The following is a 23891-nucleotide window of genomic DNA, read 5'->3' on the forward strand; positions in this document are numbered from 1 at the left end:
CATTTCTGAAGAAGGGTCTAGGCCCGAAACGTCAGCTTTCCTGCTCCTCTGATGCTGCTTGGCCTGCTGTGTTCATCCAGCTCTACACCTTGTTATCTCAGATTCTCCAGCATCTGCAGTTCCTACTATCTCCACTAAAAATACTTTGCCTTTTTCTTTGTCTCTTCTCTAACCACCTCAAAAAATGGATAGGTAAATATTTATCATAAAAATTTGATCAAAAGTCAGTTGTGGGATTAAATCGGGGCTCAAAATGCTTGTTATTTGTCAAAAGGTTATGCAGAGTTTGAGTGCACATAGGGTATGTAAATTCTTGAAGGGAAGGGAAGAAACTTATTTTCAAGTCTAATTTTGAATCATGAGGGCAGTTTTTGCAAATACAGTATTTGATTTGTTTACAGAATTTTTGTTTTAAAGCAACCTTTGGACAACATAGGAATGCGGCCACAAATGAACAATGATTTATTTTTATTTTAAAGTAAATAAACATAATTTTTTATCAAAACAATAAATATAGATGCAGTGTACACTTTCCTACAATGTGCCTCAAAGAATTCCCTAACACGTCTCTTAAACCAGTATGGGTTTTTTTTTCCTCAGTTCCTAAACTAGCTGCTTTATGACCATTTTAAGCAGCTTTTCTGCAGTGATTGTACACCTACCAGGAAACTGGCTTGAGACTACATAAATTGATTTCATGTGGGACCCTCCTGGTTCAGTGGCAGCTAGATTCAGTCTGTCTGGTGCTTTGTTCCAACATGCTGATTTTTCTCCCCCGTGCAGGTGTAGTTATTGGTCTGTTAAAAGCAGACTTTAACAGTACTTTACCTAAATTACTGTTCTTACGAGCTGCCCTGAAGTTTCTCAACCTGAATTGTATCGCAGGCCAGACTTGGCTGATCTTGACATCCACATTTTCCGTGGAGTCACAAGATAGGATCAGGAATAGAAACATCTCTTACTCATACTGAGCTTGGGACTGAGACCAATTATAGCAGCTCAGGCTTAGGACTGCATAAGTGCCTTTAACCACTAAGCAAGCAAGCCAGCTGAATATAGAAATTAGGCGTAACTGTCGCAAAATCGGTCATGTTAGCAGCACAAGGACCAACATTTTCTTCTGCATTGCCTTAGTGTGCGTAGTTGGCATAAATTCAATTGTGGCTCTCAAATGCATTTGGAAAGCAGCTGGAGAGAAAAATGTGGAGCTCTGGAGAAAGGTTTGGGTGCAGTGGGACTTGCACAATTGTTCTTTACTAGCACAGGTGTAATGGACTGAATAACTTCCACATCCTGAAACTATTCAATGCTTTTGAAATCTCAAATCACCCTATTCACTATAGGTGCCAAAGTATGCAAATTTAACCCTTTGAGGACAGCTGCTAGCTTCTCTTGGTTGTTTGATGTCATACGGGGTGAGGAAGGAGTTTGTTGGGCCTTTGATGTTATGAGTTAAAACGTTTCAATCTGTCACTCAAACTGAGAAATGAGAGTTTTTTCTGAAGCCTTTTAGCTTTGGACTTTAGTATTGATTTTACAGTATCATTTGCAGTAAAACTTCTGCTATGTAAGTAGTATTACTGCAATAGGGGATTTCTCAGGGTTACTGTGAATTCATTCTTTTTAAGCCACCAAGAACCACAGGATTCTCTGCAGCTGTGGGTAGTCTGAGGCTTAGTGTAATTTTTACAAAAAGAAATGATGTAGAATTTGATTCTGTCTCCTCTGATAAACAAATCATGAGTAGGTTAGAGCAGAACCAACGCAACAGCATGAGCATCTTGTTGAGCTCTTAAAAAGGCCCACTTCAACATGACAAATACCAGTCATTGCTTGATGAGCAGTATTGTTTTGGAAATAAGTTATGCTCCAAACTGCACACTATCTTTTAGGCTCTGGATCATTGTCCTGAAGTTTCCAATCCAATACTACTGTGGGCACACTCTTACCACAATGACTACACTGCTTCAAGAAAGCCCATCACCACCACAGCTTGGGCAACTAGGGTGGGGTAATAAATATGCCCTTGTCACTTACCCATATCCTAAGAATAGATTGTTAGAAGCTTTCCATTCTGAGCATTAAAATTTAGAGGCAGATGACCAGTCAATTTTAAAAAAGTCTCAATGAAATGTACCATAATTTTTTGGGGTTAGGTATTTTTGGAGAAAGAGGAATTTAATAACTACTCAATTTAAGTTTAAGAATGGATGGGAACTGAGTAAACTGAATCAAGTACATGGCAGGACACACACTTTAAAATTAGGAAGTTGGGAGGTTTTTTTTTTTAAAAATTTACATATATTTAACTTTGAATTAAAGACCATTAGAGACTATAAATGGGATCATGAGATTTCTGGAGAACAGATTGAGAGTTAGTGAAATCAGATGAATGGTACTTTGTGTAGATTAACAGTCAGCTTGTTTGGTCCTGATGACCTTTTCAGTAACTTCCTACAATTCAAGCTCATGAGCATAGTCACATGAATGTTCCTGTGACATCCTCCAAAAATGATTCCTCCTCTTACCCTTTTCTAATATGCAACAAATTATTCCATTGTTTCAAAATCTTCATTTTCACCAAATATTTTTGCTTTCATTTATTCAATTTTGCCACAAACTTGAAAAGAGCTGAACAGCAGTCTTATTTCTTGTACTGGTTGCTTATAGACCACATACCTCATAAGAAACAATCCTTTTTTCTTAATAGCTATAATTTAAAAACAAAAATCAGAACTTCCATAACAAACAAAAACAGAGGATGAATCTGGTACCACTAGGTTATCTACTGAAATAGTCAAAAATTATCAGCAAATTAAGATTAAACATCAGTCCTACAAAATAAGAATTGTGTCTTATCACCCCGAATCCAAATATTCTTGTCTTCAGTGGTATTTTATCCTAAGTATAATTTAAAATAAAGAGCAGTCAGTTGAAACATTGTAAACTAATAGCTTGTTTGTTGCCACACAGGTTTGCTAATCTTTGATAGCTGTTTTACTCCTCCTGAAAAATGGTGTTGCAGTTCTTTATTTTGCAGTCAGGAACACCAGCAAAATAAATGAGCATTCCATCATTGGCATGAACAGGGGTAAATAATTTTACACCACTATACACGGAAATAATAAATTTTATTTTGTATCAAACAACATTACAAAGTTGAATCCTCAGCATCCAGTTTCTGGACAGTGAAAGGGGAGGTGGTGGGGTAGGGAATCATTTTAATTTTTGATGTAGCTTGTAACTCTTAATGTCACTATGTTTCACATTTTCTACAGTGGAGGATGTTTCCTAGAATTTTAAATTCAAGAAAGACCTAGATTAATACAGGTGTGGTATACAAGTTTTAGTGTTTAACATTCTTTAAATAAACTTGCCAAAGTAGGTGAAACCTACAGAAATTTGTCATGATTTTTAATAAATGTTCTGTGCATGTATAAATGGCTGTAATGGTGAAAATGAAACTACAAAAATTTGTTTTACTTGTTCCCCATTTGCAAAAAAAGAACAGCACTAGGAAACGAATTTGATACTGTGTTATACAGATTTCACTTTTAGCTTGATTAAAGCCAGGTTAGGCAAAAAAAAACTATTTCGATCATTTTAAAATCTGTGCTTAAGAGTTTCTTCACGTGTAACCCGTCATTATGGTTGTTACTTTTCACAGGTGTGGCCAATTTCCTGTACACTTGGAGCAACACTTGGATTCACTATCAGTCTTGTCATCGCGCCATTATGGATATACTGGCACAAGAAACACCTCACGTACAAATGCAGATGATTTCAGCAGCTGTTGAGAAGGCTAATACATTTGGTTAAACCAACTCCATTTCGAACTACGCAGAACCACGTGTGGGTAATTGGCATCTCTCCAAGGCTACATTTTGTAGAATAAAACTGTTTACTTTTCTTGAACACCAATGTTCCAGAACAGAATGAGTTTTTCTGTGGCATGCCTCAGATGATTTGCTTCCTAACTTGGGGGTGGGGTGGGGAAGCGAGATTGTAGCTTTTGCAAATGAAACAACCCCTGAGAATCTTTAACATTGTACTTTCCAAGGAAGTAAATTCCTCCATATGACATCAATTTGCTATTATTTTCCAGACAGTACAAAACTTGTGCGGTTGACGATGAATCTAGATTACTTTCATCTTTAGCTGCAATGCACACTCATTATATGTAATACAAGCACTATTTTATAGTTGCTGGAGGGTTCTTCACAGTGGGCTGGATCAGCTATTTTTCCTGTATCCTCACTCATGTGATCATACAGCAGTTTATACATCTTGATCCAAGTCTTTTTTTCAAAACATTTTTCTTTGGAGTTAGAATGGCTATTATGGCTTCATCAAAGACAGTCTTCAGTCCTTTCTGTGTTAATGCTGAACACTCCACGTAGCAATATGCTCCAATCTGTCAAATGGAGCATAAGAATGGAGTTACATTTTACAAAATTTTGTTGCAATGGCAACACAAAATTGGACAAAAAATGATCTGGAGATATTCATTTGTAAAATTTTAATTGAAGAAAACAACCTGAATGTAAAATCCAGCTCCTCATAATTTAACCAAAACCACCACAGCATCCCAATTATTTAGATTTACTTCACTGCTTATCTTAAAAAGGTAGTGACTTATTCTGCAGTGACTTTTCCAAACGGCTACACTCTTTGAACATAGAGCAGTAATTTTCAAACTGTGGGATGTAAGGTTTGGCCAGATGGGGCACAGTCAGCAGCCAAAAACTGCCTTGAAACTAGTAAAGAACATGCAAGCTCGTTCTTTTGCTTTTGAGGGCAAACCTGATCCTGGCTATAATCCCATTCTTTTTTGGCAAATCTCATCAGGTGATGAGATATCAGCGAAAGAGGAACACGACTGTGCTCAAGCCCAGCTGAGTCAGTGGCAAATAAAACCCAGGAGGATAGATAGCAAACTGAGCCAAGGGAAATGGGAGAGGATGAGAAAAAACAAACATGCTAACAGTTCCCCAGTTAAAGCTAATTGCTCACAGCCATGGAGTTGAACAAACGCAGAATTAGAAGTAATATCTGATTCTTGCATCGTTCTGTATCTAAGGCCAAACCTTGACTCAGCCTAGAAACTTAGTACATTTTGTTCTGCTGCAATTTGATTTACTCCTTCAATTCTGCAGACATCTACTGTTAAGTAGCCTGCAGTCTGATCGCTGATTTCATTTAATCGTTTATATTAACAATCACTACTTTTAGGTTCATGGTGTAGACTTGGTTGTATAAATAGCCACAACGATTAACCGAGAATCGAGAGCTCTTTTCTCAGCCCACAAACCCTCTATTAATAAAGCTTTGAACCTTCGTGTGGTTTTGATGGAAATAGGAGGCTAAAAAAAAAATCAAATTCAAATGCTTTAACACTCCTTTGAAGTATTGTGGAAAAGGCTCATCTAACATTTCAGAGAAATAAAGCTGCTCTAGGCAAAGGGAAAAGACAGAGCTGTAGATCCTGGTCCGCTTTTAAACAAAAAAAAAAATGAATATTTTACAAGTTTTGATATACTTCAATCATTAGCATTTCCAGTTCAGAAACTAACACTCAGTTTAACACCAAAATCTGATCTCAAGTGAAACACTGTACCCCCTTTGCCAACTTCTCCCCTTGCTCTGTAGTCACAGGCTTTTCCTTCAAGGTATTTAGTCTAGTTAAAGTTCTTGGGTCATCACGAAGATCAATCTGAAAAACAATCCATACAGAATATGAATTTGACAAATTCAGAAGTTTGTTTTGCACATTGTCCAAATATTTCAAACAACTGAGCTTTGGTTGAAAAACAATGTTCTGAAACTTTCTTTCAAATGGGTCCTAATGCTATCCTTCATTTGTGGCACTTAGGTGTGGATCTGACACTGGTCGAATTGCATTTTTTTTGAGTAACCAGGACTTAGAAATAACATCGCACCAGTTAGCACTGGTTTTTGGTTCAGAAATGTAAATTTCTACAGCTTAGAGTATCCATCTTCCTGAATCCTTCCCTTATCCCCAACCTACTATTGCGACAAGGAGTTTAAAAAAGAAAATAACAATTTTCAGTTTGCAATATTGCAAATCATAGATATGCCATACAATGGAAGTTATTTTATTTGGTAAAAGCAAAGTATTCAGTTGCTAAGCAAAACGTATTACCCTTAGGGAATTATGAAACCGATGGAATAAGGGACTGTTTTAGTTCAAATCTAGGATTTTAACATTCCAAATTGCTCTGCTTATTAGCATATTCAGACATGTTTGGAATTTTTGGATGGTTCGAGCACTGGGAGGAAACCTTTCAGCCCATTATGTCTGAACGAGCAATTCACCTAATACCACTCCCATGCCTTTTCCCCTCACCGCCCTGCAAGTTTTCCTTTTCAGATGGGAAAGCTTCAAATGATCTTGTTTCCACTACATGTAGGCAATGTATTCTAGATCTTAATGACTCATTGCATGAAGATGTTTTTCCTCCATTGGTTCCTTTGCCAATTATCCAAATCTGTGCCTTTTGGTTCTCAATCCTTCCACCAATAGCAGCGGTCTTTTGCTTCATGGTTTTGAATAGTCCTTATCAAATCTTCCCTTGACCATCTTTTCTCCAAGTCTTAACTCCTCTCATTTTCTACACAATTTATGTTCCTCATTAATTCTCAGGAATAATTTCTGCACCATTCCTAAAGTGATACCCAGAAATGTTCACAATACTCCAGGTGAGACCAGACAAGTATTTTAAATGTTATTTGAACTGTTCAGACATGTTATGACACCCCTCATGGAAGATGGGTCTTGAACCCAGACTTTCTGGCTCAGAGAGAGGGACAATACCATCATGCCACAACAGCCCTAAAAACCTTGTACTTTGTCCCCTTGTGCCCCTGTTGATAAAGCTAAATGCTTTATTGTCTGTTCTCTCAAACTTTCCTACCATGACTTCTGCACATATAAACCCTGGTGCCCGTACTCCTGCACCCCCTTACACAATTGCACCCTTGTCTCTTATTCTTTCTAACTAAACTGAATCACTTCACACCTTTCTACATTAAATTTCTTATGTCACTTATCCCTCAATTCTACCAATCTGTTGAAGTCTTCCCAGACGTTCTACAATATTCTCAATCTACACTCTCCTCCACACAATTCATAATATTTCCAAGTTTTATATCATTGGAACATTGAAATATTGCCATTACCCAAAGGTCCAGATCATTAATAAATATACATCAACAAAAGCAAGGATCCTAACACCGACCCCTGGGAGCTCCACAAGAAAGCTTTCTGCAGCACAAAAATGAAATGTATACCAAAAAGTGTTTCCTGTTACTTGAACAACATGAACATGTATTGACAATGTCCTTTTTGTCCCATGAGATCTAAATTTGCTCAATATTTTGTGGCATTTTATCAAATTACCTTTTAAGTCTTGTACACAACAACAACATTCTCATCAGCAATATGTCACCTCAAAAACTCAAATAAGTTAGCCGAACTTAATTTGCCACTCACAAATTAATGTTGGCTTTCCTAATTAACCATTTGTCCAAGTGATTATTAATTTTGTCCCAAAATATCATTTCTTAAATCTTCCCACCGTGTGAAATGAATGGCCTGTTAGAGTTACGATGCAGGCGGCCATTTGGCCCATCATGTCTGCACCAGCTCTGAGCATTTTGACTTGCTGCCAGATTCCTGCCTTTCAATAAAATGGATGATTATTTAAATAGAAACAATGGCCTCTTAAATGCCTCAATTGAACGTACCCCAGAGTGAAAATGATTTTTCTCACCTTGCATTTATTTATTTTGCAAAACACTTCAAATCCGTGCTCTTGGATTCTCAATACTTTTACGACCAGAAACAATTTCTTCCAATCTATTGTCCAGACCTCTCATGATTTTAAACTTTCTATGAAGTCTCCTGTTATCCCCCTCCAAGAGAAACAGTCAATCTTCGTAACAGAAGTTTCTCATCACCAGAGCATTCTCCTAAACCTCTTCTGCACTCTTTCCAATGCTTTCACATCCTGCCTAAAGTGTGCTGCCCAGAACTATGTACAATACTCTAGCTGAGCATGAACCAGTGTCTCATGTATGTTCAGCTTAACCTCCTTGCTGTTACACTTAGCTCCTATTTATGAAGAATACTGTAATCTTTGTCATGAGCTCTCTACTTGGGCATCTTTACTCCTACTTGGTGGGTGACATGGTGGCTTGGTGGTTTGATCCCACCTTCGGACGACTGCGAACTCCACACAATCTCCCCGTGTCTGCGTGGATTTCCTCCAGGTGCTCCGGTTTCCTCCCACAGTTCAAAGATGTGCAGATTATGGGCAATTTAGCATGACCAACCTTCCTAGTGTCCAGGAGTGTGCAGTCTAAATGGATTAGCCATTGAGAAATGCAGGATTATAGGGTTTGAGGAGTAGTGGGTCTGGTAGTTTGGACAGTTTGTATAGACTCAAGGGCCAAATGCTGTAGGGGATTCCATAATTCTATAGGTTACACCAAGCAATGTAATTACGTTATTCTTATTCCTTGGTTCTAGCCAAATTGATTCTGTCCTTGAAGCTTCCAAAACATTCTTTCTCTAGTACTGCAAAGCTTTCCTTAACCAAAAGGTGCCTTGTTTAAATTTTCCCGTTGTTTCTAAGTCATGGAATTTTACATTTCATGTGGGTACTGGCTCCTGAAAGAGCTACCCAGCTAGTCCCATTCTCCAGCCCTATCTCCATGATCCTGCAATTACTTACCCAGTTCTCTTCTGAAATCTCGTATAGAATCCGCCTCACTACCCTCCCAGTTATAGGTCCCAAAGACACTTTGACAGCGAGTGAAATGTGTGTACTGTATGAGGGGGTAGGGCGACAGGAAAGTGAGTACTTCAGGTAGGTTACAAGGTATACCTTGTAACAAGGAATATTTAACATAGACCTGCCCTTCAAGTCAGGTAACCATTATCGCTCCAATATCATAACCTCATATGGAACCTGGCCTTAACTCCCCAATCTTATGAACCATACTCCACGCATTCATATACATGTAGTGTAACCCTAATTTAGATTTCATTATTTTCTCCTTTATCCACTTTAACTTACTTGTCTATATTGTAGTGCTATCTCTTCTCAGCATTTTGTGTACCCTGCTATTACTATATAATATCCTTTCCTAGTTCCCACATCCTGGCAAAGTTAGCTTAAACCCTCCCCAATAGCAATAGCAAGACACCCTGCAAGGCATTCAGTCTTGGTTCTGTTTAGATGCAACTGATCCAGTTTATAGAGGTACCATCTCCCCAGAGTCAATTGTACTCTCACTACATGTTCTCTACTCGAGAGAACTGGTATTGTAAACATCATAAAAGATTACTTGGACACATTTTAGAAAATATGTACTCAGTATTCAAGTGAAGGTTGCACTGAATTACCCAATTACTAAGAATTTGGTCAATAAATTGGCACTGTCAATTATTATTTCAAAGAAAAGGACAATGAAACTTCAGATAAGGCTGTTACATCATGGTACTTTCATTTGCGCAAATTGACAATGGTCATATTACAGCAATTCTGTAACTAGGCCTGCATAGAGTAGGAGAAAGCATGACTCAATACAGCCAAAAAAAAATTGAAATTGATTTAAATCAAAAATAGTTTTGAAAGATTGAAACAATAAATCCAATTTTGAGTGTGTATAATTGGAAAGCTTTCCAAAATAACAAACATTTTCCACGTTTAGGATACAGTCTGACAAAAAAATAACCAGACCCATAGGGCAACTGTAACGTGGCTCCAGAGACAAGTGTATGAAATCTGGTTCCCTATTTCTCGATGTACATGCTGTGCTCTGAATCATTTAGCTCACAACCAAACATGCCTCCACTTAAAATACATAAAGCTCCTCTGAGTTATGCCAAAGGGAAAACAAGTGAAATGCCACATGTAATCTATTAATGCAGTAACTCAACATTAAAATGTAAAATTAAAATTTGCAATATGAACTGGACAAAGATTACTCAGCATGCCCCTTTAAACTGCAATAAGAACGTCACAGTCAGTTATCATCATGTGAAAATGTTCAAGGACTGAGGACACATCAGCATTTGGATCTATATTACAAAGGCAGACTTCAAAAGAAAGTATCTACATTAGGCTGAATATAAAACAAAAATGCAAGCATTCTGAAGATACTAACTCGTGATTTTAAGGTTATAATCTAATTTCAAGTTTCAAAGGCATTCTAAGCCAAGCATGCAAATATGATCCCTTCAGTCAGATATCTGCCTTGTGATCACTTCCAAATATCCATTATTAAAATGTAGAGTAGAGATTGAGATCATTTAAAAGGCTCAAGTGTATCATTCAACACAATCAGAAATTTCAAGGGAATATTTCTAAACTGCTAAGTCCTCATTTTATTTTTGGTAGTCAGACACATGAACAGTATCCAAAATGTCTACTTCACCTATTCAGAACACATCTGATGAAAGGAAGGCAATTATGAACCCTAGTTAAAATGTTAAGAACTTTTTCAAATTTATGGAGAGATCAGTACAGATACAAACAAAGCACACATGGTTCCAGAATATCCATTTGTGGAAAATAGATTTATTTTTTAAAAAAAGATTTATGATACAAAAAGTTCACCCAAATTGACACCAATGTAAATCCCCGTGATTTTGTCAAAGCTTAATGGGCGCATTAAAAAAGACAACAGGCAATTCAGCAATGCCCCAGTATTCCATGCAATGGAATCAGAGGTGACTGCCCGTTCACCATATAGTAATTTCTCTTTTGAATTTTCAGAAGAGATATTCAGTGGCTCAAATCAGAGTACATTAATCAGCAATGCAAATCATAAAGAGTGCTGAAACGTGCAATAAATCTGCACCATTGAAGAAAAATTAGGGCTCATTTGAATTTTAAAACTATGTATTACTAACAGAAATTGATGCTTTAGTATATGTGCATGCACAATAATTAATTATAATTCAATCCAGAACTGGCTTTTTAAATTATGTTCTTAAATATGTAGCAGTCTTTTTAAATACAAAGACGTTTTCGACTTTGTTGACATTTTGACTGCATGGATTGACAGCTTTCAGAATCAAACCACATCAACTAGGCAATGTTCTTCCATTACCACGATCAAAGTTCACTAGCTTGCTCTCCTGCCATGATACTTTGTTTTGTTACATTATTGTTTTAGTCATGTTACGGGGTGCCCTGACATTTCTGTGTGTTTGTTCCACATGGCAAGACTTAGGAGTTAATGTTGCTTTGAACCTGATTCACGTATTCTGTTACAAATTTCGCAACAGCAGGGTAACAGAATTTCATATGAACTTCTGTTCATCAGAATTTTCAGATTTAAACACTTAACTCACCAGCTAATCATGTAAATGCCCCAGTTCATCTTTATATATAAAACTTGAGTTAATAAATATTTTCTCCAGCAAGACCATCATGGATAGATTATAAAAGATTAACCAAAAGTGTTAGACTTTGTGACGCCACAAAACTGATGTGGCTGCCAGCTGATCAGCACAAGTTTGGAAACCCATGGTGACAATTTTCTTTAGAACTGAGTAACAACTCACTCTATATACATGGGAGTACTTAACACTGATTTTTTTTTTCTCCTAAGCTTACCTTCTGCTTTAGCTCAGGCATTGGAGTTGAATGGCTTATGCCTGTTTCACATCAAGAATATGTTGTTTGTTTTGGATAATGATGAAAGCAAGCATTTAAACAAGAAACAATTATTGTGTTTGAGAGCAAAGCTAGGTTGAATACTCTTAAGAGTAGATTTCTGTGTATGTATAATTGAAACACCTTGCTTTGATCATCAAATGTCAAAATCTCCAGAATTGTCTGCGCACAAACTTGACTGGAAGGTAAAAGTACAGTAGATGCTGGAAGTGTGAAATGAAATGTTGGAGAAACTCAGCAGGTCTGGCAGCATCTGTGAAGAGAGATACAGTGTCAGTGTTTCATATCCAATATGACTCTTCTTCAAAGTTCCAAAGAACAGTCATTTTGGTCTTGAAACATTAACCCTGTTTCTCTCTGTCAGACTTGCCGAGTCTCCCCAACACTTTTTATTTCTTTTAGAGAGTTGTTTACTACAGTGCAGAAATCCACATGGCTGGGTATTGGTTCCCAGGATACTGTTCACTTGGAATCAGTTTAAGCGTCAAACACAGAAATTAATTAATTCAAATATTGTTCCACTGCCACTAGCCCCAACTGAAAATTTTAAGTTTTTTTCCCCCTCCCACACTTCATTCCTAACAAAAAAAGAAGGGACAAATCTCAAAAGTATCCAAGAATTATGATGTGAAGGTAGGAGAGTTGAAATGATAAAACTCAAGTAAAAATGGAACAGCATTACCTTCCTATCAAAAGCAATGATATCTAAAGCCCTTCTACTAATATCAGTGTGTTTGAATAATTTCTTCCAAACAAAACTCCCATAGGCCTTCATTACTAAAATGTGTTAGTGTTTATCTTTGATTTGCATAAATTAGAGTCAATATTTTGACATGAATATATTCACTAGCACCATTTATAACTGAGAAAAAATTCCTGTCACCCATGATAAATAGACATCTGTGTTTCTAAACTTGTGACTGAATTGGATATTCTGTGAAACTAATGCTTCACATTCAAGCATATAATTATCACTATTTCATCATTTAAAAACTACTACAGGTAGCAAAACAGGCCTTGATTTTATGCTGAGATTGGACTTCCTGCACCCCAATGTAATTTCATCAGCAAACCCACCTCTGCTTGAATGCCCCCCACCATTTTAATTTTTCAAATGATAGCCTTTATTTAACATGAGGGTGAAAATGAGAGAGATCATATGAAACAACCAGATAACCATGGCTAGTTCTGTACAGGATGTCATTATTGCCAGGGATTTCTTAATAGAGGAAATTCACCTAACCAGCCTTTAGGATCTCATGGCAAATCCCTCAGCCTGTCCCAGTAAGTTACAGCAACAGAACTGACCTATTATTTTGGAGCCACACATCTTCCAGGAAATGCACATCCCAACAGGAGAGAATATCAACATCAACATTGATGTTCACTGGATTCAGCTTTCCTGAATCCAGCAACACATCGCCTCTGGGTTCAACAATGTCCATAGGTTAATTCTGAGATGTTCCTTTACAGCTGTGCCAGCACATTTCTACTACAGTTTGTTAAATAATCAGAGAAGGCTTTACGTCATGTTTAAACAAAGCATTTCAACTTTATCAAGAGTGGACAAGAAGGTAAGACATAGCACCTGCAGGTATGAGTGCCAGGATTGCAATAATTGGATACTGTGCCACATTGCCCACCCACTGTGCGGTGTCTAAACATGCAATGCTCTAATAAACTGAAGAACCTCATCAACTCACAGTCTCTACCACCCAGAAGGACAAAGGTTTCAAATGGAAAGGAGATCCCACACAAGCAAACTTCCTTAAAAAAAAAACGCGATGACCTACAGAGCACCCACTGTTCAATGTAGTATTCTGCACAGGACTCCAGGTTAACTACACTAGATAACCTGCGTCTTATTGCTAAGTTGGATCATTGCCCCTCCCTCAAATGCAAATGTGAGAATAGTCCACAACCTTTGGACTGCTATCTTCTCTGAATGTCTGGATGAGGACTTGGTCCTCCATTGTAAGACATGCATGGACATACCCTTCATACTCATACCATCACAGAAACACAGTCTACTGGCTACGGTCTTTATTACTACTGGTAAGAACCCATTTCATTTGTCAGACGTGGGAATTTTCCTACTTAATGTGTTTTATGCTGTTTTCACAATGGAACAGACCCCTGAGAAAGGGAATGTAGTATGATAATAAATACAAAACTTCACAACTTCATTTCTCAAAGCATTTCAAAGCAGGCAAGCAAAATTGTACATAAATTCCCGCAAACACCATTGTAATAAAGACCAGACAAGTGCTTTTTTTTAAAAAAAGTAAAAGCACGTCAAATGAGAGCAAAATAGTAGTTGGATCTAGAAATGAAGTTCCTCTGAAGGTCTGTCAGTAGAAAAAGCATGTTTCTGTCAAGTTAATGTCTCCTGATCTGGTTTCTAGTTCTCTCTCGTTAATGTTACGCTATTTGAAAGGAAAATAGGTCTAGCAGGTCAATGATATTTCACAGAACTATTAAGATTGCAGAATCAGGCCATTCGTCCCATCACATCTTCACCGGCATTTATGACTTGGTACATTCTTTTACCTTTTCCCAAGGCCACAAATATTGTTTCTATTTAAATAATACTCTAGAGCTCTCTTGAATACCTCAAATGAACATGCCCTCGTCACATGTCCAGGCCATGTTTTTCAGACTTCAGCTACTCACTGGTTGAAAAAGATTCTTTTCACATTTCTTTATATCTGTTCCTTCTCATTCTAGATCCTTTTATTACTAACTTACCCATAGGATTGAAATTTAAATATTGAACCTTCTTCATTTTTACCCCTTCCAGACATTGTAACAAGAGTCCATTCAGGTAACCTGTTACAAGCCCTCTGCAATTGCTACTCTAGCTAACTAACAAAAAAAAAATGCATCATGTATATTCCAAATTTCCCTCACTGTCAACAGCTATGTAGATAATACTAAGAATTTAATGTACTGTTTAAGAATGGATCCTTCAAATCCATTAAGTCATGGCTTATTAAATACCAACACACCCATTGAAGGGTGACTTCTAATTATAATCCAATCAGTCAGAATTTTAGTGCACATATCATGTATAGTCCCCAGCAGAATACCAAATACAATTTAATGGTTTCTTCAAACTTAACAGAATATACTAATCCAATTTCACAGCATGTTGCCTGAACTACATTTGCTTGTTGAATTCTTCTTTAGGCTAGATCCTATTTCAAGTCTCACGTCCAGTATTCAGAACTGCCTTCATTTACCAAGTCATCTGGACTCTGTGCTAACCTCAACCATTTTGATTCAAAAGGTGGGAATACTATTACTGAACTATTGGTCACTGTGTAAATGCATATATCCACTGGATGCCACTGCATTATTGAATGAACACATCCTAGACTTCTCTTGCCAGGGCTGCTGAAGCAAGACCCAAATCTTTCAGCTTTTGACTCAGAGACAGCAATGTTATCACTACATCAAAAGCTGTCGCTCTACGCTACATCAACCATCTTAAATCTTGCATGATCTCTTCCATAATCTAGTGCTTTGCATCTAATATCCTGATGTCAAAAGAAACGTTATAATGTATATCATCATTAATCTACAATAACGGAAAAATAAAATCAAGTAAATTCAGGTCTTACTTATGCTCCAGTTTATACAACATACATCTTGCCATATGTTTTTGTTCAACTAAGCTCAGAGGATTTCCAAAATAAATTACTTTTTTGTCTAGTGACCAATTCAATACAAACTATAATTTCAAACGTTACTGTCATCAGCAAACCATTAATTGAAAACTGAAAAATTGAAATAATTTTGCTAAAAAAATTACCTCCATTGTCATTTAGCAATTTGTTTCATCTTGCCCATATAAACAGATGTATAAAAGTTGCCCACAAAACAAAAATTACCTAACTCCAGTAAAAGCTAAGGTTGTGGCATTGTTGAAGATTTATTGTCCATCTTTTCATTTAAAGATTTGCTATATTAATCAGCATTAAGTGTCATATGCACATGATTTAAAGATACTCTGGAGCATTTAAGTAAATTTAAGTAAATCTATGGTATTTTGCAGCACTCAAATCTGCAAATTGTTATTAAAAAGAATAAAGATGTAATAAAGACAAAGAAAAGTTTAGGCTTATTTACTTTTCCATTAAGTTGTAATTCCTACAAGTTCCAGTGTAAAAACACAAGCTGAGCTTTACTCATTTCTACTATTCCATTCCCTTTCCCAAAAATCTCTTTGATCTGACAAAGTTGAACAGTCCAGGCAACAGGCCAACTGTAACAAATGCTGTTTCGTGTTTAACTAATGCAAAGTTACAGCAGGGCAACTCAGCAAGGTAAGTAACGTGGGAAATGCAGACTTAAGTAATTGCCCTTCCCACTAGATCTAACAAACCTTATCCTTCTCGTGCCAAGTGATTTCAAGTTATGCCAGTCAACAAACCAGAAACATCTGTTTGGGAAATCAGAGCTGTTAAGAAAAGGCAATACACTATTTGACTAAAACCGAGGGAGTAGTACCCAGGATCTAAATTGTAAGGATAGGAAATAATCACTAATTTAAGCTTAACAAAGTTTGCTATTGGTTCCCATTTTTAAGCTGTAGACATTAGATAAATGTTGGCCAGACGAGTTACTTAAGTTTCAAAATTGAGGTACCTGTGTTCCAACTAATAGGAATGGAACATTTGGTGCATATTCTTTAAGTTCAGGCACCCACTCTTCCCGTACGTTCTGAAATGAGGCTGGATTCACGACCGAGAAGCAGATCAGGAAGACATCAGTCATTGGATAAGACAAAGGCCTCAGACGATCATAATCTTCCTAACAAAGCCAAGTAATTGTAAATGTTAAAAAAACTGCAAACATTAGAAATATGGCATAGAAACAGGATGTGCTGGAAGCATGGAGCATCTATATCTATATCTTTAAAGAAAGAAGTTAATGTTTCAGTTACTTCTCCTTTCACTGAATGGTCAATACTCAGAACCGTTTCTTTCATTTTACAATACTGACTGACCTGTGTGCTGTCTGCTTCTACCACTTTCTGCTTTCATTAAACAATTGTGTCTCAAAATAAGGATTCAGGACATTTTGTACGATAGGTACACAGTTACAAATTGTGCATTCATTCTTCTAATGGTACTGTTTCAGACAAATCAATTTTTCATAATGGGAAATATAGAAGCATACACATGTATACAGGTCTGAAACATGAGAGTTGCGTATTAATCAAATACACAAAATAATGGAAATTACTACAGTAGTGACTCACATCTAATTAAAAGCTGCCTTACAATTTTTTAGTTGCTTCTCATACAGGAGAGCAGGTACCAATTGAATATTTTGCCTAACCAGAGAGTTTTAGCAGTATTGCCCAATGAGATATTTCACGCCAGAGTGGTGGCTATCTGATTGGATAAGCTGGCACAATGTCCCAATTCTCGGATTTGAGTTTTCAGCTTCGGTGCTAGGTACCAAGTGAAAAGAATCATCCAAAGACTCTTACAAGAAAGATTTCATGAGAAGACAATATTCTTAGAATCCAAACTGCTCGACTGAAATTAGATACATAACTCCAAATAGGGCAAATGAAGAACAGAAGTAAAATTGACATTGGAGGCATGGCTCGTAACATTTGGGTAGTCAACAAAGTATCTTCCTCTAGTTCAACGGTCTGCAGCCAAGGATAAAACTATTTGGATTTCTACAACACACCTCCTGCTTCCTGGCCAAAGAGTAAGGTTTGGGGTTTATAGGCTGACAGCATTACAATAAACGGCCTTCTTTAAGCATTATTCAGACTTGTCTGTAGGACTGGAGCTGCTGCTTACTTAACCACTTTTCACAAGTTGGTAACTCAATTATAACAAGAAATAAACTTCTCTTACATTACAAAATAAGTTACTGAAGACATTAAAACATTTTGCAAGTTTTAAAATTCATTGATCTACACAAAACCAAAGGCAACTGTAATACCATTCTATAGCCCCAAAGTAAGTCCTTAAAGGGTTATTCTTAACCTGTCCAAACAAAAACTTTGGGTTAGAAAAGAAGTGATATTAAAAACATATATCAAATACTTTAAATTCTGTTTAACTGTGAATACAACATGTTCATGTTATTTTGAAAAAGTTTGTGCACAGTCCATTCACTCTTCTTGGATATTTATTAAAGTTTAAATTAATGAATACTCAAATTCTTCCACTAAAAATAAGATTTAAAGTTATTAAAACTCAGTTAGTTAAGCTTTGTCCTAGCCCATCAAGACTTAAATTAATAATCAATTATTTGGATTGGAGAGATCGGGCAGAGAAATGGCTTCTATCAAGGGAACAATCATTGATGTGGTCTGACAGTTTCTGTTTTTGCATCTAACTAGTATTGAAGGGAAGATGGGGGAAGAAGGACAAATTAACTATGGATTTCCCCTAAACAGTATCTGTTTACTTCATTTACATTATACACTATGGAATCCACTAGCAGAAGCTGCTGGAGCAAATTGAGTCTTAAGTTTTGACAAGCGATTGAAACTATTGCAACTGGAATGGTATTAAAGGTGTATTTAAATATTAATTTAAATGTCACATAATTCAAAACATCTAGAACTGAATTTGTGGTGTTCGCATGTACTTGCTTTAAAAGTTTCCTACAGAGTTAGCAAAAATAAAAATAAGGTACATTTAGTTAACTTAAAGGCTACACAAGATTTAAAGCTTTGCAAGCACAAGCTGTCCAATTCAAAGAAAGATATTTAAAACTCCTCTCAGAGGCTTAACTTGGAAAAGTGGTGAAAAATAAAACCATTAGTTTATAGGGATAAGGCTGCTCTGAAACACAATGCACAAATATTAAAGCATACATAAACATTCTCTAATATAGAAATTATAAGTTTAATCATCTTTTTTAGCTTTAGGAAAAGAACGTTGCAGTAGATTATATGAATTTAAAATTGTTAGGTTACCAATTGTAAAGTAATTGACCATCTGTTGCTTTCATGTTCGTACTCTTAATCATGGCAGGGTGAGTCAATCAAAACCATCTGCCTGACACAAAAATAGATGGCGAGCATGTGGTTGCATTCCAACAAATATCAAAATGTCAATACATTGATAGCTAGGGGAGGGAAAACTTGGTGAAGCAGTGTTTAACAAGTATTTCACACACAAAAGGAGTGAATGTAAGGTTTTATTAATTGCAAAAAAACCCAAGAAGTATAATTTTCAAGCTTATTCAGTAATTATAGTTAGTCAGTATATAAACATTCTACTCTCAACAGACATACAAGTACATCTTCTTTGGGAAAAAGAAACACAGGAGAGCTCCGAAACATTTCATTTTGTTCAAATGTTAACACTAGGATATGGATATCGGTATATAAAGATAAAATATCACCAATCAACTTTCACCGCCCCTTCTAATCATCCCACAAACCAGCCAAGACCATGCTTTCTGCAGATGTTAATAGGTTAGAATCCAGTTTCAGCAGGAAACATTCTAATGCGCTGAATGCCTGCTGCAACACTCCCAATTTTCCTCATTATAACTGAGAAAACTTTTTGAAGAAAAAAAATATTTGTGGATACAATTTCCACTAGATTACTGGACTATTTTCAGTACAATTCAGATAGAATCAGCCGGACCAGAATAAACGAGTAGAGAATTTGAGAGTGGAGTTACCCCAAATTCATCTATACAAAAGTGTTCCTCCCCTCCCCCAAGTTTTCTGCTTGTTCAAGATTCAATTCACCCAGAGTCTAGCATTGCTAATCTAATTGTATTATATTGTTCAGGCAGTCTGTTTAAAATGTTGTATTTTAAAGTGCAGGTTGTCAAACTTTAAGTCACAAGTGGATCCAGTCTTCCTTCATAAATGATTGCAAGGGGTAAGGAAGTCATACACGGACTCCCACAGTTTCTGAGCAATTAAACAGACCAAAATCACTATTACAGCCAATACAAGGCCATGTGTCACAAATGAAAACCAAAACATGATGGGTCTAGAGCTGCAGAGTTCACTATTACCACCTTCAAATTTATTTGTTTTGAAAAAATGTTCTTTACAATATTAATCAAGTACTGCTAATAACTCTAGGAAGTATTTAACTTTCCACCCAAATAAAATGCAATGTTTTAAATTTGAAAAGGCCACGTTTAGGAGAATTAATGAAGAATTATGCCAATTAAAATGAGCATAATCAGAAGTTTAATAGAACCAATTTCTTGAGCAGTTGAACAACTGACTTGGCATTACCTGCTAAAAATATAACTATGATAACAAGGTGTAGAGCTGGATGAACACAGCAGGCCAAGCAGCATCGTAGGAGCTTGGTCTGCTGTGTTCATCCAGCTCTACACTTGGTTATCTCAGATTTTCCAGCATCTGCAGTTCCTACTATTTCTGATACAAAAATATAACTATGCCTGTTTGTATTGTAACAATTACATGTTAGAGGTAGCAGGCAGCTGCATTTTTTTTTAAGGTTACATTTTTGCAGACTGTATTCTTCATTAAAAGTGTCTCAATTTGAATGTATATAGATTATTAGAAGCACTAAAATTTCCAATAAATATTGGATAATTTAAGAAATTGTACATAAAAGGGGGAAATTGTCTGCATTCACAGGAAATATGGGAACAGTAAAAACACAGCTGGAGGATACTGGTCATTCGTCTCAGGTTGAACAATACCAGGGAAAATATTAGATACCTGATTTTTTTTAATTCATTGATTATATAAAGGCTCACATGGTCACTTATTTGACTGAATGATTAAATCTCCAGCAACTGTCTATGCAGCACTATTTCCTTGCGTAATTTTCAAAATATACAATTCTTCCTCCCACCCCCATACAAACTTACCTTTTTACCCAAAGCATTTATCTATTAATTTGAACTCAGTAGGCGACTAATAATACCTATCCATAGCATAACCTGGCTCATACAAAGTAAAACAAAAAGGTTTATTTGCACATATTAACAAGAAACTCAAATCCAAAAACATACATTTATCAAATCCTAATATCTTTCTGACTGACGATGTACTGCCATCACGATCATCCAATTTTCTCGGCCTTTCTTTAGCAAACGACAATTTGAAAATAAAAGCTACCCTGATTATCAAAAGGGTATTTTTCCTCAACTTCAGTTCAAAACATTCTTGAGCACCAAAGTGCTGAAAGTGCAAATGGGACATCTGGAGAGTTGGTGAATGATGGGCTCAATAGTCTATCTCCTTATCCACTGAAATTTATCAATAGAAAAATAAATAAAGCCAAGAACAGAGAAGGAAATAAGGTAAATTTTGAGTTAAATTACACAAAGAAAAACAAGTAGTAAGATTTTATTAAGAAAAAGCAAGAAGGAACATTTCAAAGCAACAAACTCTAAGAACAGTTTACTAATTATGGGGGTGAGACTCCAAGTTTTCAATTGTCTCTTTTCCGACCCTATATACTTGAATTTGAATTGCAGAAACACACATCTTGTTCACAAAATATCCTTACAGTGTGAAATAGCAGCAATAACTTGCTGTGGGGAGTTCAGTTCGTGTCTATGGAACAAATCCAGCAATTTCACAACACTGACACAAGGCAGTTTGACGGGGAGTTTCAGTTTTGCAAAGTGAACAATCATTCACAACTCATGGTCTATTTCTTCCTCACCACAAATTGCTAGGGGTGGGGGGAATGGTACAGTGGTTTAGGCATTAGAAGCAGCCAATGCTGTGAACTTGCCATTCTTTTCCAACTATGTTTGGGACATTGACATAAAGAGCCATTCCAACTTTAAAAATCTTCCCCAGGGAATTCAGCTCAAATAAACAGAAACAGACATTTTCACTCAGACTAAGAAAACAAGTCATGTGTCACATTCGGTCATAAGATAGTTATTAGAGATTGCTAAACCTCCCTACACTAAAACACATATCATCCAATATACATAAGAACAGAAAACGTTTGTTTTTATTTTTAAAATCTCACCTGTCCTGCAGTATCATAAAGTCCAAGCAGATACTGTTTACCTCCCACGGTGACAGTGACTGGTCAAACAGGAAAAGGATACATATATATTACTAGTTATATGGAAATACTACAGTAATTGGCACAGTAATGTAGCGAATGTTTCTAATTAATAGCGGATGGAACATGCATCCAAAAGACAGACGTCTGATTGAAAGACTATGGCCAGACAGTGAAACTTTACTGAAACTTTCCCAAAAAGTTCGCGTTCAAGCTTTAAGAGCTGGGATGAACTCGGAAACAAAAAGAAAGACGAATTAAAAGTTACACCAATTTTTTTTTAAAGAAATGAAGCTAGAGATTTCTAAAGAAAATAGTTACCCGCGTAATGGTCGAACACAGTGGGCACATATTCCTCTGGAAAAGCATCGTTCGCGTAGCTCATCAGCAAACAAGTTTTGCCTACCGCTCCGTCTCCGATCACCACGCACTTCAGCATACTCCTCGGACCTGTTCCATTGGCCATGGTGCGGGCAGCTTCATTGCCTCAGCAACACCTTCCCACCAGGGCATGGCAAAGGTGCCATTTTCCACATGTTCAGCCTGTTCTGTGCTTCTCAAGCAAATTCATTCCACACCACACACCTCCCCTCACCCACCCAAACCGTGAACAAAAAGCAAAACAGCTAAAAACAAAAGCCTTTAATTTTAACAAGGAAACTGGCGGCGACTTTCCTCTCCGACGGATCTGGATGTGTCAAGAGGACGAGCTCTGTGACAACATGCACAAATTCCTCGCTGCACACACTCTCAGTTGGGTTCAAACAGGAGAGTTTTCCACATCTGGATTCCCTTCCCCATGCAGCAGGCGGAGGTGAATGGCAATTTTTTTTTCAAAAAAAAACTCTGTGCCTTCCCCCTTCAGTCACTTTTCCCACTGCGTGCCTGGCTCCTCTTTCTATGTATGTGTTGAGTGTGTCTCCTTTCCAACCCCCCTCCTGGCCACTAGCCACACTCCAGCTGCATTGTACAAGCAGCCCCGAACTTCGCCTGGCCGAGGAGGCGGGTGGGTGGGGATTCCGGTTGATTGACAGCTCGCTCGGCCAGCCGGCGGCCCCCATCGGCCGACCCCAGCCAATGTCGAGAGCACTAGGGCGAGTGCTTCCCATAGCACAAACCGAGAGGGAGAGTCATTGTATCACTGCTGCAGATATCATGTGACAAGAAAGTGACCTCATCCATTCCGAGCAGCGCTGAGATTTAAAACAAGAGTCATAGCAACACTGCCTATAAAGCTAGAACAGCCACTTGTAAGATACCTTCCTGCAGACAAAAGGCTCGCCAGAGATATAACTACCTTTCACATCATTCACCGCCCCCTCCCCTTTTCTGTTGTTGCGAACTGATCATGTTACTTTTAACACAACGTCACAGCAATTGCTGGAGTGTATTTCAAACAAGAAAATTCCGCCTTAGGATGTTTTCCATTGGGGTGTACGCGTGTAATGTGTTGTATAGTCAGCACCGTTCTTCATTCACTCGGGAAATCGCCTGCTAAACCCTAATGTCATCCCTAAAATTGGAAGGCATGGAAGCAGTCAGGAGGACAGCTCTCCTTCCAATTTTCCCTTCACTTCGCAGGCCTGCACTTCATGAGCATCCCTTCAGATTGAGAGCCACGTAGTCTGATTTTGGCACCCACTGCCTCCCAGTTTAATTCAGGGAGCAGGAAGCTACAATCAGTCTCTCCTAGGTCATCGAGAGGCCATTGATCCGAACAACACAGCTACCGACATTCCACAACCGAAATCAGAGATTAATCTTATTGTTGATCACCATTTGTATAAAACACTTCCTGGCATGACTGAAATTTCCATTCATTAGTTTCACGGTGTGCTACCTTATTTAACTGTGCTACATTCAAGAACAAAATGTCCCCCATAATGCCAATACAAGCCAAAATGTTTATCTTCCACTCATGCAATTAGCTGTTGTTTCACCTCAAATTAACTTCCTAACTGCCATTTCACCTTGCGCCATGCTTGCCTACTAAACTCAGTTTCCTTTCCTAAATCTGACGTGCCTTAAACTGCTTTTTTTCTCTCTGTCCCTACCTTTCCCACGTATTTACATTGAAGGTGGATTTTTCCTTGAATTCTCCAATTTTCCCTGTAGGTTACCCAATTTACAGCGCTGCAGCAGGCTTTTCATTCTAGTTGGCATGTTT

The 23891-nt window shown here is 37.3% G+C and overlaps 2 protein-coding genes across 3 annotated transcripts in view; one reads left to right on the plus strand and one right to left on the minus strand.

Annotated features, from left to right (window-relative positions):
- pigf (phosphatidylinositol glycan anchor biosynthesis, class F) overlaps positions 1–3915 on the plus strand; it is a 48216-nt gene extending 44301 nt beyond the window's left edge. For both annotated transcript variants that reach the window (XM_020510061.2, XM_048600745.1), the window contains one exon: positions 3668–3915. In XM_020510061.2, the coding sequence (XP_020365650.1) occupies positions 3668–3781 (114 nt within the window). In that variant the 3' untranslated portion in view covers positions 3782–3915. The remainder of the gene's footprint in view (positions 1–3667) is intronic.
- rhoq (ras homolog family member Q) lies at positions 3115–22839 on the minus strand. The gene is made up of 5 exons (XM_020510062.2): positions 22046–22839; positions 21686–21744; positions 16362–16526; positions 5618–5713; positions 3115–4414 (listed from the first exon to the last, which is right to left on the minus strand). Exons 1-5 carry the CDS (start codon positions 22188–22190, stop codon positions 4259–4261), a joined length of 621 nt encoding a protein of 206 aa, XP_020365651.1. The 5' UTR covers positions 22191–22839; the 3' UTR covers positions 3115–4258.
- Between the last annotated feature and the right edge of the window lie 1052 nt (positions 22840–23891).

The sequence above is a fragment of the Rhincodon typus genome, chromosome 9 (genome assembly GCF_021869965.1).
Source record: "Rhincodon typus isolate 14 chromosome 9, sRhiTyp1.1, whole genome shotgun sequence".
Classification (NCBI taxonomy): Eukaryota; Metazoa; Chordata; class Chondrichthyes; order Orectolobiformes; family Rhincodontidae; genus Rhincodon; species Rhincodon typus.

Coding starts and splice junctions, on each gene's coding strand:
- rhoq (XM_020510062.2), bottom strand. CDS start 22,190: ATGGCCAATGGAACAGGTCCGAGGAGTATGCTGAAGTGCGTGGTGATC. Junction 21,745..22,045: donor TGTGTTCGACCATTACGCGG/GTAACTATTTTC, acceptor CTGTTTGACCAG/TCACTGTCACCGTGGGAGGT. Junction 4,415..5,617: donor GGGAGAAGTTGGCAAAGGGG/GTACAGTGTTTC, acceptor TCCATTTGACAG/ATTGGAGCATATTGCTACGT.